At 36.9% G+C, this 15,967-nt stretch overlaps 1 protein-coding gene across 3 annotated transcripts in view; it reads right to left on the reverse strand.

Moving 5' to 3' along the window:
• Window positions 1–11,305: 11,305 nt before the first annotated feature.
• Window positions 11,306–15,967, reverse strand: part of LOC136226711 (DExH-box ATP-dependent RNA helicase DExH7, chloroplastic) — a 32,753-nt gene continuing 28,091 nt past the window's right edge. The window contains exons 29-36 of one of the 3 annotated variants that reach the window (XM_066015340.1): window positions 15,642–15,711; window positions 15,280–15,372; window positions 14,893–15,105; window positions 14,354–14,446; window positions 13,942–14,064; window positions 13,581–13,825; window positions 12,919–12,984; window positions 11,306–12,436 (exon numbers count right to left, since the gene is read on the reverse strand). In XM_066015340.1, coding sequence (XP_065871412.1) covers window positions 13,748–13,825; window positions 13,942–14,064; window positions 14,354–14,446; window positions 14,893–15,105; window positions 15,280–15,372; window positions 15,642–15,711 — 670 coding nt within the window. In that variant the 3' untranslated portion in view covers window positions 11,306–12,436; window positions 12,919–12,984; window positions 13,581–13,747. Of the gene's footprint in view, window positions 12,437–12,918; window positions 12,985–13,083; window positions 13,826–13,941; window positions 14,065–14,353; window positions 14,447–14,892; window positions 15,106–15,279; window positions 15,373–15,641; window positions 15,712–15,967 lie in introns of all 3 variants that reach the window. The other 2 variants (XM_066015339.1, XM_066015341.1) reach the window with 2 other exon arrangements.

A 15,967-nucleotide genomic window follows, 5' to 3' on the forward strand; every position in this document is an offset into this window, starting at 1 on the left:
TGATAAAAAAACTGTAATTACTGCTGTAAATTAATTATCTCTGTAATTAGGTGGTAGTTGGGCTCTTCTTAATTAGCTCTCTTAATTAGCTCCTAGAAAGTAGGAATCCAGTTCAAATCTGCTAGCAATCATTTTGTATAAATAGCTTTAACCTTTCAATTGGTATGACAGATTTCTTCTCTCTAAGAACTGTATCCAGATTCTCTCTCTCTAAATTTGTCAAAAAGTTTAGACAATATATCCAAAAGATCACAAAAGTTTAATTTGTCTCACTCACATAGGTTTGTTTTTGTCCCCATAAAGTCACTATGGACTTTTTTCAATTATTTTTTCGACGGAGTTGATTAGACGTCTCAAGTAAATAAGGATTGTTAATTAAAATTTTAATCACAAATTAACCTAGGTGGCATATTAATTATCAATTAAAATGTGTAGTTACATTTTTTTTATGTGTCACGTGGTGTTGACGTGATGTTGAGATGCCACGTGAGCAATTTCGGTAAAAAATGATCGAAAAATGACCAAAAAGACTTTATTAAGATAAAAACAAACTTAAATAATTTTATTTAAACAAATTAAATTTTTATGACTTTTTGGGACATTGTCTAAACTTTTGTGACCACAAATAATAGCCCAGTTATTTTATGTTTTGGATAATTTAAACTTTTATTAATTGTTTCGGACTCTAAGTTTCAAATCTACGATGTCCGGGACTTTAGGTCCCACACATTAGGCGAGTTGCTAGTCTCCATCTCATGTATTACAAGTTTCAAGTAAATTATGAAAAAATTTAGTTTTTATTCTGTAATTTTAGTGTTTATATTTATTTAAAAAGTTTAGTTTTTACTTTACAATATTAGTTTATTTTGCAATTTTAGTTCTTATATTTATTTAAAAAGTTTAGTTTTTACTTTACAATAGTTTATTTTGCAATTTTAGTTCTTATATTTATTTAAAAAGTTTAGTTTTTACTTCACAATTTTAGTTTATTTTGCAATTTTAAATCGAGACATTTATAAACAATTTTCTTCAATAATATAAGATTATTTTGTAAGGTGAAATTTTTTAATATCTAAAATGATAGAATAATATTCATATTAAAAATCAAAATTGTACAAACATTAATACACAAATAAAAAAGTATTGAGTTGATTAATATCTAAAATTAATATACAAAAATAATATTCATCCCTCTATTTAAATTTATTTAATGGAAATCAAATCTAAAATAGTAACAGGTATCGAGTTGATTTAGTACTTGTTTGATTCAGTTGTTAACTAATAATTGTTAATATTGGAGTTAGTCGTTCATTGTTGTTGTTAACCGTTTAATTATTACTGTTTGTAACATTTAATTAGTTGTTGAGGTTAGTATGTAAAATGTCTAATATAGACTGTTTTAAATTAATTAACAAATAAAATACAAAAATAAAAATTGTAATACATAAATTAATAAAAAAAATTAAAATAACAATTTATTAAACCGAGTAAACCTTCTTCTTTGTAATAAGCATGAAAAAAAAATTTATAAGTATTAGATTAAAATAAGTTAGGTTTTTCTTTAAAAAAAAGAATTTATAAGTGTTTTGTTTAAAAAAACACTTATTCGGTTTTGACTGATTTTAGAAGGTCTCCCTATTGAGGAGTGGTTTTTCTAGGGTTCTTTCTTTACCCTGTTGCCGTGACTGATTTCGGCCGTCTCTCTTGCCGTCGATTTTGTTTGTGATTTCGCTTGCCCTAGCATGTCTATAGAGAAGATTATCTCAGACACCGAACAGCTCGCAATCGAGAATGAGTCTGGACTAACGCTGAGTGTGGATGATGTTCTGATCCCTGATCCGGTTCATCGGTGGAGTCTTTTGGGAAGGTTCCTCACTGAGAAGATGATTAAGGTTGGGAATATGCAGAATATATTGGCTGACCTGTGGGAACCAAAAAAGGGTGTATTTGTGGAAGTTCTTGGCCCCAACCTCTTTCGGTTCGATTTCTATCACCCGTGGGAGAGGGAGCGAGTGATTAAAGGAGGACCGTGGACCTTTGAACAACATCTATTGATTGTAGAAAAGATGGAGACCGTAAATTCAATTGATGAGATTGCCCTAACACACGCGGATTTCTGGATTCAAGTACATGATCTCCTGTCGGGATTCATGTCAGAGCGGGTGGCTATGATGATTGGTAACTTTCTGGGACGATATATTGAATCTGATCCGAATAATTTTTCTGGACCAAATCGCTCCTATATGCGTATTCGGGTTTCAGTGGATATAACAAAAAAATTACGTGATAAAATGACGATTGGGAAGGAAGGGGAGGAGAAACGCTGGATTACGTTCCAATATGAGAGGTTGCCACAGTTTTGCTTCTACTGTGCATGCATTGGGCATGCTGATAGATTCTGCTCCAAGCTTCTGGAACATCCCAATCCTGAACAAGCTGTCCGACCCTATTCAGCAGCGATGAGAGCCCCATCGCGGCGAGTTGCTTCTCGACCACAATCCAAATACTTATTGTCATCCCCTCCAGGCATTAATCCTATTATCCCTATCGCCTTTAAGGATAATTCCAGCACCCCTGAAGTGAATAATACCAGAACTGCTGACATCAGCTCGGGGAACAAAACGATAAATTCTGAGGGTATTGTTATCAACGAGACTAAAAGGCGTAGGCAGGAAGAAAAAAATAAAAGTTCGACCCAAGGAGGAAACTCAAACATGGAATGCGACTTTCAAGTAACTGATACCGGTTCAAAGAACAAACATATGGCGGGTGCTGCAGTGCAGACCCGCCCAGAGCCATGAGTACTTTAAGCTGGAACTGTCGAGGCATGGGCAATCCTCGCACAGTTCGAATGTTGAAGAGCCTTGTTGCCAAATTTTGCCCGGAGTTTATTTTCCTAATGGAAGTCAAATGTAGTCGTGTCAAAGTTGATTCAATAAAGAATGCTCTTTCTTATTCAGGTTTATTTTTTATTGATCCTGTTCAATATGGGGGTGGTCTAGCCCTTCTGTGGAAATCTAAAGATTCTGTGAGCCTGCTGGGGTCCTCTAGGAATCATATTGACGTTAAAATCTATATTTTGGGTTTGCCGGAGTATCGATTAACCGGATTTTATGGTTTTCCAGAAAGAGGGAGACGCTCAGAGTCATGGAATCTTTTAAAATCTTTATCTAGTGCTAATTCGCTCCCTTGGGTGGTGATAGGGGATTTTAATGATCTTTTATTTCAACATGAAAAGAGTGGAGGCCGTAGACATCCCCCGAATCTCATCCAGGGATTTAATGACGCTGTTGATTTTTGTCATTTATTTGAAATTCCTATGAGAGGTCATGCTTTTACTTGGGAAAAGAGTAGGGGTACCTTGAATCTTGTGGAAGAAAAGCTAGATAGGGGGTTAGCAAACTCGAATTGGCTTCAATTATTCCCTTGTGCAAAAATTCAGAATGAGGAAGCACATTGTTCCGACCATACTGCTCTTATCCTTATTCCCAGTCCGCAGCTGAGGGGTGTTCAACGTCGTTTCCGATTTGAATCGGCATGGTATCATGAGCAAGGCTGTAGGGACCGTGTTGAGGCTGCCTGGCATAAAAATGAGGTGACAGATATTGTTGAAAGGCAGAATCAATATGGCGTTGATCTATACGAATGGGGTGAAGGCTTGCGTAAAACATTCATAGCACGAATGGCAGATTGTCGGGCTACGTTGCGTGGTTTGAAGAACAATACCGATCAAAGCTCTCAATTACTGGTTTTGGAAACTCGAAAGAAACTAGAGGAGCTTCAATTACAACAGGAAGTGTACTGGCGTCAGCGTGCAAAAAAATTCTGGCTTCAAGGAGGGGATATGAATTCGAAATTCTTCCACGCCGCTGCTACAAACAGAAGAAAGAAAAACAACATAGACCGCCTGAAGGATGATACCGGAGCTTGGAAAACGTGGGATTCAGGTTTAGAATCTCTTATTAAAACTTATTTTCAGAAGTTGTTTTCCTCTGATGGGTGTGTTTTGGACCCGGTAATCAGTAATGTGTCTGCTAAAGTCTCAAATTCTGATGTTGTCGATCTGCTAAAGCCTTTCACTGATACTGAAATTAGGAATGTTGTTTTCTCTATGAACCCGGATAAAAGCCCAGGCCCGGACGGTTTTAGCCCTGGCTTCTATCAGAAATTCTGGGACGTTGTAGGTCCACAGGTCACTCTCTCGTGTTTAAACTGGCTGAATTCGGGGTATCTCCCTGATAATATTCATGATACGCAGATTGTTCTAATCCCAAAGAAGTCGAAGCCGGAGCTTGTATCTGATATGCGACCCATAGCCTTATGTAATGTTATTTACAAAATTGTCTCCAAGGTCTTAGCTAATCGTATGAAAGGTATGCTGGATCACATTATCTCTCCTTCACAAAGTGCTTTTATCCCTGGTCGACTGATTTCTGACAATGTAATGCTAGCCTTTGAGGTTAATCACTATCTCCATCATAAATCCTCGCGTCGGGTTCATGGGTTGGCGGCACTGAAGCTGGACATGTCAAAAGCCTATGACATGATTGAATGGCCTTTTTTGGAGCAGATGATGTTGAGGCTTGGTTTTCCAACCAATTGGGTTTCACTTATTATGCAGTGTGTCAGTAAAGTTAGGTATTCTGTGGCTTGTGGGGGCCGTGCGATTGGGCCAATTATTCCCCATAGAGGACTTCTACAAGGGGATCCTTTGTCCCCGTACCTTTTCATTATTTGTGCGGAGTGACTCTCTCTGTATTTATCTCAGCTTGAGGCTCAGGGGATCATACATGGATGTGCTGTTACTCAACATGCTCCGCCTATCTCCCATCTGTTCTTTGCAGACGACAGCTACCTCTTCTTCAGAGCCAACCAGAAAGAAGCGTCTGCCATCAAGGTTTGTTTGTCAGATTATGAGCGGGCTTCTGGACAAAAAATAAATTTTGCTAAATCCTCTTTGTCATTCAGTAAGCATTGCCCATTGGCTGCTCAGAACATCACAAGTGACACGATGGGGGTGTCGAATGTTGCCTTACCTGACAAATATCTGGGATTACCATCAGTGGTCGGGAGAAGTCGTAACCAAGTATTTGGTTATGTTGAAGACATGGTTCGCACTAGGCTTCGGAGTTGGAAAGCTCGGTTCCTTTCTCGTTCGGGCAAGGAAGTTATGATCAAATCGGTGCTTCAATCCTTGCCAACCTATGCTATGAGCCTGTTTCAGTTTCCAATTGGGCTGTGTTCTGGTCTTGAAAAGCTCATGAACTCGTTTTTTTGGGGGTCTGATGTCTCGGGTAAGGGTAGTGTGCACTGGAAATCCTGGGACCGCCTTTGTGTTCCGAAAAAGTTTGGTGGTTTGGGGTTTCGTAAGCTTCATAATTTTAATGTTGCTCTACTTGCAAAACAAGGTTGGCGCCTCTTGATTAACCCCAACTCTCTTGTAGCTCAAGTGTACAAAGCTTGTTACTATCCGGATAGCTCTTTCCTTGATGCCACCATTGGGGATAGTCCAAGCCTCATTTGGCGTGGTATTATATGTGCCCAAAAGGTTTTGCGTGAGGGAATTAGACGACATATTGGGTCGGGTTTACATACTAAAATCTGGGAGGATCCATGGCTCCCGGACAATATTTACCCGTATGTCGAGAGTGATCGGATTGAAGGATTGGAGATTACAAAGGTTTCAGACGTTATCAATGAAGCGGATCGCTCCTAGGATATCGATTTACTTAATGGCTTGTTCGTCCCAAGGGATGTAGGCCTTATTCTTAAAATCCCATTAAGCAGGCGAGTTGATAAAGATAACTGGTATTGGGCTGCTGATAGAATGGGAAGGTACTCTGTCAAAAGTGGTTATAAATGTCTAATGGGTCTTCCCCCTATCCAACATTCTAATTCGCCTAGATGGAGCTCAATATGGAACCTTAATGTGCCCCCGAAGGTTCGAAGTTTAATTTGGAGAATCCTCTCACACTGCTTACCGACCAAGTGTGCGTTGAAGGAACGCAAAGTTGATTTATCTGAATCGTGCAGTTTGTGTTGCGCTGGCCTTGAAAATTCAGCTCATATTTTTCTGCTTTGTCCCTCGACTCGAGCGGTGTGGCGTGCCTCTTCGTTGGGACTAAGTACGGGCCACTTTGATGCTTTTTTGGATTTCTGGAAATTTATTGCTGATCAATCTTTGGATTTAATGAAGAAAGCAGCTGTTATTTGTTGGGGGATTTGGAATAATCGCAACAGTGTAATCTGGAATCGTAAGAATATATCGGCTGTCTTTACGGTGCAATCGTCGTTTGCGTATTTGGGAGCTTGGCAAGCCGCCCAGATCTCTGCTGGAGCTGCTGTTGATTCGGCAATTAATCCGAGCACTCACTGGACCCGACCTCCTAGAGGTTATTTGAAGCTAAATGTAGATGCATCAATCTTTCCTCCGTCAAATAAGGCGGGCTTTGGTTGTGTGGTACGGACTGAGAATGGGGAGTTCGTAGCAGCTAAGAGTGGTGAAGTTCCGTTTTGTGATGATCCGCCCCTCGTTGAAGCTCTTTCCATTCGGGAAGCGTTAAGTTGGATCAAAAGCAAAGAATGGCAATCAGTTATTGTGGAGTCGGATTGTCTAGTTGTGGTTCAATCAATGGCCAACTCGTTAAGGGTTTCATCGCCTTTTAGCGCCATAGTCAGAGATTGTATTGTTTTATTAAACGAGCTTATCAATTGCTCTATTGCGTTTGTCAAACGCACCGCCAATGGTGTGGCTCATTGTTTAGCTAGGAACTCTCAATTTCCTAATTGTCAGGGTGAGTGGCCTGTACCCCCTGACTTCTTAACTATGTCTCTTCGTCAAGATTTTTAATAATATTGCTTTGGTTTCAAAAAAAAAAGCATGAAAAAAGTCCTGCTAAGACTCTGGTGGGCAGAAATGTTATCTGGCTGGTTTGGCTGTATTAATGTCCGACACATTACCTATTGTTGTACTTTGAAGGAAAATAGACAAACGTTTGGCAGAGGAAATATAAAATTTTTACCTATTTCCTTTTCCCAAGATCCGTTAATCGTTATTTCATATAAGGAGGGATTGAACATAAATACCTTTATGACGATCAATCTACTGTTGCAAACGAAATGCCCACAACGTCAAAAGAGATAGAAACTGTCTACCAATCTGCCCCTACCCGAACAGACCTTCCAGACCTCCAAACGACAATCCCAATGGTGAAAACGTGGAAGAATATGTCTAGAAGCTCCTGTCCAAAAATCGTGACGATCCGACGGTTCAATCTTAGGAAATCCCCGAAATCGTGAACTGACCTGATGTAGGAGTAGCAAAACGAATTTCTCCTTTTGTATGTCTTTTCTACATTCATGAACATAACAAAACATATAAGTAAACGATTAGAACTCAACCAAGCAATAACAATCAAGATAGATTGCCTCTAATTAATCAACACAAGATTAAGGAGAAAAAGAAAGAGATGAAATCAAGTGATTCGGAAGCAAGCGGTGGAATTCCGTCCTCTACTGTAGGGTCGAAATTCTCAGTCTGCAGGGGAGACTAGGTTAGCCGAAATTTACAGCTAAAGGGGGTTTATATAACCTCTTCCATCTAAACCCTAGTCAGATAGAATTAGGTTACTGATTAAGAATTTAATTCGGAATAAAATTCTTATTTGTTATTATTTATAATTAGGGATAAGTACAAAAAAAATGCATGTGGTATACCGGTTTTGCGAACTCGAACCTGTGGTATTTTTTTTGCAAACAGAGGTATGTGCTAAACGCCGTTAGCAAAGAACGGATTTTTACACTAACACCGTTATTTTTGATGAGGTGGCAGTTTGACCAAAAAGTTGACCAAGGGCAAAACATGTATTAAATAAAAATATTTAAACATTCCCCATCATCCTTTCTTCTTCCCGTCCACATCCTTCCTCCATCTTCATAATCCCCATTTTCACACCCTTTCCCTCCTCCTTTTCTTCAATTTCACTTTCAATGGCTCCATCGAATTATGAATAGTAATATATCAAACGAACTAAAAGCAGATCCATCAAATGCCTAATTGAAAATTTAGCAAAAAGAAATTCAAATTATTCAAAAATCCAGAAAAGGAAGAGCTCAAATTCAAGAACAAATGCATACCAAATGCAACATATATTTACAAGCAACAATCAAATTACCAATGGAAATACATCAAACGAACTAAAAACACCTCCATTGAATCCCCAATTGCAAATTCGGCAAAAAAAATTCAAATTAATCAAAAAACACCGAAATGTAAGAACTCAAATTCAGTTAAAAATACATACCAAATGACTAGAGAGAATAACTTTAGCCCATTCTGAATTAAATGCTTAATAGTAGGAATAACAGCTCTAATTCTCGTATCATCACCAATAACCTGATTATCATCAAGAGGAACATTCAAATCCGCCCTAAGAAAAACCTTCTTCCCTTTCAAATCCGTAGAAGTCGAATCCCCAACACTCTTCTTCGCCATTGAAACCACAGCCCTAGACGCCTTACCACTGGAACCGCACAATCGAATTTTAGACGCGACATGCTGCGAAAAAAGAGGGTCAGTAACAGCAGAAAATCCAATGCCACGGAGAGTATTGGAACGGAGACCAGAGGATGATGAAACAGGGAGAAGAGAAGAACGAGAGCGAGAAGATGAAGAAGAGGAGGCAGAAACAGAGGTTTTGAGAAGGGAAAGGGAAGTAGGCGCAGTAGCAGAAGCCATTGAAAGGGGAAAGGGTGTGAAAATGGGGATTATGAAGATGGAGGAAGGATGTGGACGGGAAGAAGAAGATGGTGGGGAATGTGTAAATTTTTTTATTTAATACCTGTTTTTCCCCTGGTCAACTTTTTGGTCAAACTGCCACCTCATCAAAAATAACGGTGTTAGTGTAAAAATCCGTTCTTTGCTAACGGCGTTTAGCACAGACCTCTGTTTGCAAAAAAAAAATACCACAGGTTCGAGTTCGCAAAACCGGTATACCACAGGCATTTTTTTTTTACTTATCCCTTATAATTATATTAAATATAAAGATAATAATAACTTATTGATAGGATAATAATAGAAGCAATTTAATCTCATTAAACCTCCTAACTTATTTATCCTATAATTAATTTAATTCATAATCATAATCTAATTATAATTGTTTAAATTAAATTAATTCCTTTATGTATTTATTATACATAAATTGCCCCCTATACTACTGTGCCTTAGTGGACTCAGTTGGGCTTCCGTCAATTAATTAACATATGTTTCTCTTGTGGGTTCCAAGTCTTATGTGTGACCCATTAAGTTCTTATTGCTTCTAGCCGTATACAACTATTAAATTAATTTTCTCAGAATTATATTTAATCTTTGTATAACGGAATGAGTACGCGAACTGTGATTGGCAGATCCGAAACATTCCCCTAGAGCTATAAGAAGACAGGTTGATTCTGTCGTTGACCTTTCCGTATTAGTTACAGTATAATTCGATCCTTTGTCAACTACATCCTTGAACAAAATCTTATTACTATGGGCAATGTCAAGTCACATATAGCGAGACGTTCGTTTTACTTGTACAGGCCGAGTTAACTCCAATTAGATAGGTTAAGTGAAATTTGCATTTCAAGTCTTAAGTTATCACCTTGCAAGGATTTAGAGTTAAGTCTTCCACAAGCGATCCTTGGACGTATCTCCCATTTATCAGGAGTGACAAATACTCAATCCAATGCATAACTATCCTGCAATTACTTCATGTGATACCCAACGTCTGCCGTACACACCCCAAAGTCATCCCTGTTATGGATCGTGTTACAACAGGATCAAAGCATCACATTCCATAATCCAGAATCACTAATTAACATTCCTTTGAGTCTTAGGATTACTTATACCTATTAATACTAATGAGATGAACAGGTGACAAGGATAAATCTACCCATCATGTTATCTCAAGTCGGGTCCCCAATCCTAATGAACCCCTTTCATTGAATCCATGTAACTATCCAGATATCTGCATATCTGAAGCTTGTGAGATCAGCTCTCTGTCTCGACAGAAAACATTGTTACATGCAAGTCTCAACAGTGTTATGTCAATCCCTTATTCAAAACATATCACTTGACTTGGGGTGGTTTTAAGTTTATTAGTTTATTATAATGTTTCGTCTCACTTCATGCTTGTATGAACACTTTATAATCACTTTAAATAAACTTAGGGATTTCCTTTTATTAGACTTATAAAAGAGGTTGTCTTTATACGGTTATGAAACCATATCTTATTAAAACAAATGACATAAAGAACAATTCATTTATATTAGGTTTATATCCTAGAACAATTGTCTATAGGACACTAAACCCCAACATTGGGATGAGCAAATATTACTTGTGATTGTGATGGGATACAAGACTTCTGTTTGATTTTACAATGATCATCAATGGCGGATCCAGGATTTGAGGGAGGGAGGGGGGGCAAAACTCTATGTAAATTTTTTTTAGACAAAATAGCATTAATTGAAAAAAATATACTTTAGTACATAATTGCTATTCGATACAAAATGTCTTAAAAAAAACTTATAATGCTAAGTAGATCGACGATTACGAGGTGGAAATTGACATCTACGATCTGTCATAGCTTGAAAACGATCCAAAATATCTTCATTATCAATGTTGATGAAGATATCCTTCGAGCTAAATACTACCAAACAGTCATTCAGCCAATCATCTGACATCTGATTTCTCCAATCGGTCTTTACAATATTCATTACTGAAAATACTCTTTCAATAGAAGCTGTTGCAACTAGTAAAAGCAATGTCAATTCAATTAGGCGATACACCAATGGAAAAGTTTGAGCTTTTCCAGTTGAAATCGTCTTCTTTGAAAGACATCATAAATCTTCAATAGCAGCAAAGTTTATATCTCTTTTAACATCATAAGAAATCTTCTGTATATATTTCAGCTAGATGAACTAACTTATCACCATTAAAGTTAGAAAAAAAATCTCTAGGATCAAGACATGCCACAGAAAGAAGCAAGTCTGTTGTTAATTTTGGGAAACGATCATGTATCTCAAGTCCGATCTTATCAAGTACCTAGTATTTCAAAAGATAAAGCATTAAAATCAACAAAAAAACGAAAATGTAAACAAAGTTATTTAAAATGAAAAGAAACATTTAATTAATTACCTCGTGATAAACTTCACACCGATAATGTTGAAAGTAAGCAACAACATTTTCATCCCTCTTCATTCGAGTACGTACTAGAACTATATCATTCATATTGACAATATTGATAGAATGAGAAAAATGTCTCCAATCTTCTATCTCGCAAATCCATCAATTGATTCTTCATATTCTTAATCAAATGAATGGCTTGAACAATATTTTGATCTCTTTTTTGCAACAAATTAGACAAATCATTTGTTTATGCCAATATTTGTTTCATCAAATGCAAAATAAATACAAAGTCATAGCTCTCCATCCTCATCGTTAAGGTCCTAGCAAAGCCACTATCATCGCCATCCTCATAGACATTAAAAAGCATGTCTTTTACTGAAGGCCACATTGAATGTAAGCGTAGTAATGTTGTGTAATGTGATCTTCATCTAGTGTCACCTGGCCTACCTAATCCAGTTTCTTGATTTTTTTTCCCTACCACTAGTAATTTCTCCACTCTCGAGGCGTTCAACTATTCGATCATGTTGAAGTTGTCTAAGATTGTCAGCTCGTTTACAAAACGCTCCACTCATGTTCACAATCATAGTAACTAGAGTAAAGAAAGCACCAATGATTTTATTCGATCCTTCGGCGACTGCAATAATCACCAATTGAAGCTGATGAGCAAAACAATGAACAGAGAATGCATTGGGATTTTCTCTTAAAATCAAGGTCTTCAACCCTTTAAACTTTCTTCGCATATTTGAAACGTCATCATATCCTTGACATCTCAATCTAGATAGAGATAATCCATGCTTGGCAAATAATGCATCAATGGAATCTTTTAAACATTGTGATGAAGTCTCCTTGACATGAATCACCTCTAACAATCGTTCAATAACTTCTCCACATTTGTTGACATATCTAAGGACTACTGCCATTTGTTCTTTCACAAAGCTATCACGAGATTCATCAACCAAAATAGTAAAACACTTATCAGCAATATCATCAACCAAATTCCGTGCAAAGGTGCCTTGTTCAGGTCCTGCCTCCTCTCATTGTCACGAGATTGATAAAAAAACCTCTTATTGAAGTTCCTTCACCCCCTGAGTTAATGTGTGAATCTAATTGATAAAATCTGTCTTTCAAGTCGATTGTTTCCTTTTCATATTTCAAGGGTCATGCAGGCCAATGACTTACGCACCGCGATGCTATGTAGCAGCATCATTCTTCAGCTTACATTATTTGACACTTGTTTTGAGAAGAATATACAACCTGAGGAACTCAGATGTTCTGCAATGGAGGAAACACTTGTTTATAAGTAGTGATGGTTGCTACATAATGCATCCATTTCAGTTTCATGTAAGTAGTTACGTTTACAGAATTCTTTCATCTAATTTTATAGAATGGTTGTCAGATGACTTGAATCTTCCTTGGAATGTTCATTATATTACAACATCTAAGCCCTTTTATTTGTGGAAAATACTCTGTTTTAGAAAGTATTGGACAAGAAAAAAATATTGCCCTTGGAAAATAAAATATTTTTCAATAATTGGATACAACACTGAAAAACAAGAAAGCTATTACTATTTTTAAAAGGTAAAAAGGAACGGAGTAGGGTTCCAATTTTCATTTAACATAAAAAATTCGATAGACTTATTTTTCCAAAAAAATAGGAAAATATTTTTCTGTATAATATTTTCCAACAAATGAACAGGTCTTAGTGATATGAAAATCAGGTAAAGGTAACCGTATGAAAGGGTACTATATTTTACTCAATTTGGGAAAGTCTGCTGGCTGCTGCTATCCGAGTAAACATAATATTTCCGCCAAGCTTGTAGCTACAAAAATTGTAGAACAAAAATTGTCACCCAAATTTAAAATATAGTTGCAGATGTATTTTGGATCGAGCAACAGAAGATCTCGAGAATAACACTCACATTTTACATGCTTATTGATTTCTTTCTCATGATTCAGTAAAATGACAAATCAAGATTCCTATGGATCTCTTTTTCACAGTCTGACGCAAACATTCAATCCTTATTCAAGCAGCTTGTCAAATAATAGGAGAAGAAAGGATGTTGCAATCCCATCGAACCGCTATACTATCGATAGCAAATAAAAAATATATAATAATGCAAAGATGTGTAAAAGGTGAAATTCATGTGCAAATACATATTTAACTCTTCTTCCAGTCAAAGCCAAAAGTGTCATTCCTAGATAAAGTATCAAGTTCGTTATAACCTAGTATTATTGATGTAGAAGATTCCGCTATTTCCCCAAGACTAAACAGCCTGTCCTCTTGGGAGTCTTTGTTCTCCCAACTCATATGAGGACTAGCCATGTTTTGTGTAATCAAATAAAATGGGAATGGACATTTAGAAGTTCAAAGAGTAGGCTTCGTATTTATTGTAGATGACAGCAATTGAGAGCAAACCTTGCACGGAGGAAATAGTAAGATCCGGTAGCCAGTCATGGTCTCTCTAATTCAGGTAGAAGGAACATTTCTTCTTCAGTGGGGAGGAATACTCTCCTACAGTGATGGGATCCTCATCTAACCATATGGAACAGCAAATATCGTCGCTCATACTGCAGCTTTAAAGCTTAGTTTGAGGGTTTGTGTTCATCCAATAACAGTTGGATCATGGATCTGATTACCTCATTATCAACAATGGTTGCATTCTGAAAGAATATAACAAAAAATCAGGGTACATAAGGGTAGATAGTCTAATTACCAAGTAAATCATCAGGTAAGTCTCAAGATATTGCACGTGCACAAAATAAAGTATGAGTAATACCTTAGGTTTTTGAATAAGTTCCTTCAGTAAAGAGTGAAGAGCTGATCGGAGTTCCTTAAACAGGACAGCGGATTGGGCTGGGGCTGTTACCTTTAACCATCCATCTATTGTCACTAGTCCTGTCTGCAAATCATTAGGGAGAAAAGATTGCAGTTCAGGAAGGGTAAGAGGAGAAAGCTAGTAACCTACAACAGTAACTTTATGAATGGTAATACAATAAACTTACGAACTTATGCCAGAAATGTACATATAGAAAATCTTAATGCATCAAAGGTTTTTACTACACAGAATTTTCAATCACAAAGTGGATAGACTAGACAAGATGACCACTTTTTAAATAAGATAACAAGCATCTGCTTAATGCTCCCAGCGTTTGCTGGGGAAAAGTCTTAAAGGAATATATAAAATATACCTGATGCTGAATGTTAATGCAGCCACCAAAAAGTAAAATAGAGAAAGGAGATATGATAGTAGTATCCCGCAGAAACACTTTGTTGGTCTCAACCTGAAAGGTCAAAAGAAAAGATGCATTTTAATTTAAGCCCAGTTTCCTGGCCTCTTCAGAAAAGGAAAACTAATAAGACTATTAATATCCTGCCTCAAATCGCAACATTACAGACATGTGATAAGAACATAGCAAATGACATTTTTTGCATTTAGGTGATGCAAGGATTATTTTCAGAAGTGCTGCATTCCTAATTTATGCAACATATATTTGAAACGGGTGTTGCTGCCATCTATGTTTTTCAAACTAGTTGTATCGTCAAAACAGATGCACAAAGGACGAAGGGGAGAACACACAAGAATTTTAATCTCGCCCACTAAAAAATTGTCCAATACATGACTGATACCACAAACTGTACTGATTAGAGCCATTTGAACCAAGAATGGAAAATCTCAAATAGAATGGAAAAACTATACCAAATTCCGTCTGCTTAAAAATTTGCATACCTTTTCAAGGAAGACCAAAAATGGGTACTGAAACGTTTTCAAGCTACTGTTGATGGAAGTGGGGTGGATGTGAACCTCTCTTCTTCCATCATACCAGACTGGATGACCTTTTGTTGAAGGTGCACTGCACTGCCTAAGACTGTTCATTGTTGATGCAGTGATGCCTTGTTCAGTAGCTGCCACATTAGGATACAATCCTGCACATAAAATTGCCTGCAAGAATTTCTCCAAATCAATCTAAAGCCAGGGAAATACTGTGAAATTATACTCAATTTTACATGATTTTTCAGTAAGTGGTTAATCATATAATGTTAACTATTGTAATACTAATAAGAGCCTCTTTCCAAATATGTAACTAAATGTAAACAAAAGCTGTAAGAGTTCTACCTTCACAAGTGAGATATAATGCGAGTACATATTGAACGGCTGTGCTTTGTCAGACAACCAACTATCAACATTCTCTTTGTCTTTTCCTAGAATCTGGGAGAAGGGAAAATTGTTGTTAAAATCATAAACATAAGCCATAAACTTAAAAAAAAAAAAAGCAATTTGACGTAAAGGAACATTGATTGAAGATGACAACAACGACTCACTCGAGCACTGAAATACAATCAGATAGCAGTGAGTAATTAACTTGAGTTGCTAAACTATTTTGGCAATAAAGTACCGAACAACCATGTTTCTAAGTATTAGGTAAGGATGCAAAAGTTTGACATTATCTACAAAAAGAAGTGCCATGAGAATAGTACCCGGTAATTCTTCGGAAGATTAACGAATCCAATGTCTCCTAGCAGTGTTCCGAATTGTATCCTCATGTCTCTGAAAACTAACTCACATATCAAATGCAAGATGCAATAATATTTCCATTTTTTTAAATAAGTGTTGTCAAGGAAACAATTGGCCTAAAAGCTTAAGCTGATAGATAACGCCCAAGAATAGCTTTAATTATTTTCACTGACAAGTATAAAAAAGAAACCTAAATTTTAATAATTTCTTCCATTTTGTGCACAATAACTAACCAACCATGTGTGTATGCCTATAAACTTGACTGATGCAACATGCAGCTAACTTAGAC

Source organism: Euphorbia lathyris, chromosome 4 (genome assembly GCF_963576675.1).
Source record: "Euphorbia lathyris chromosome 4, ddEupLath1.1, whole genome shotgun sequence".
NCBI classification, from domain to species: Eukaryota; Viridiplantae; Streptophyta; class Magnoliopsida; order Malpighiales; family Euphorbiaceae; genus Euphorbia; species Euphorbia lathyris.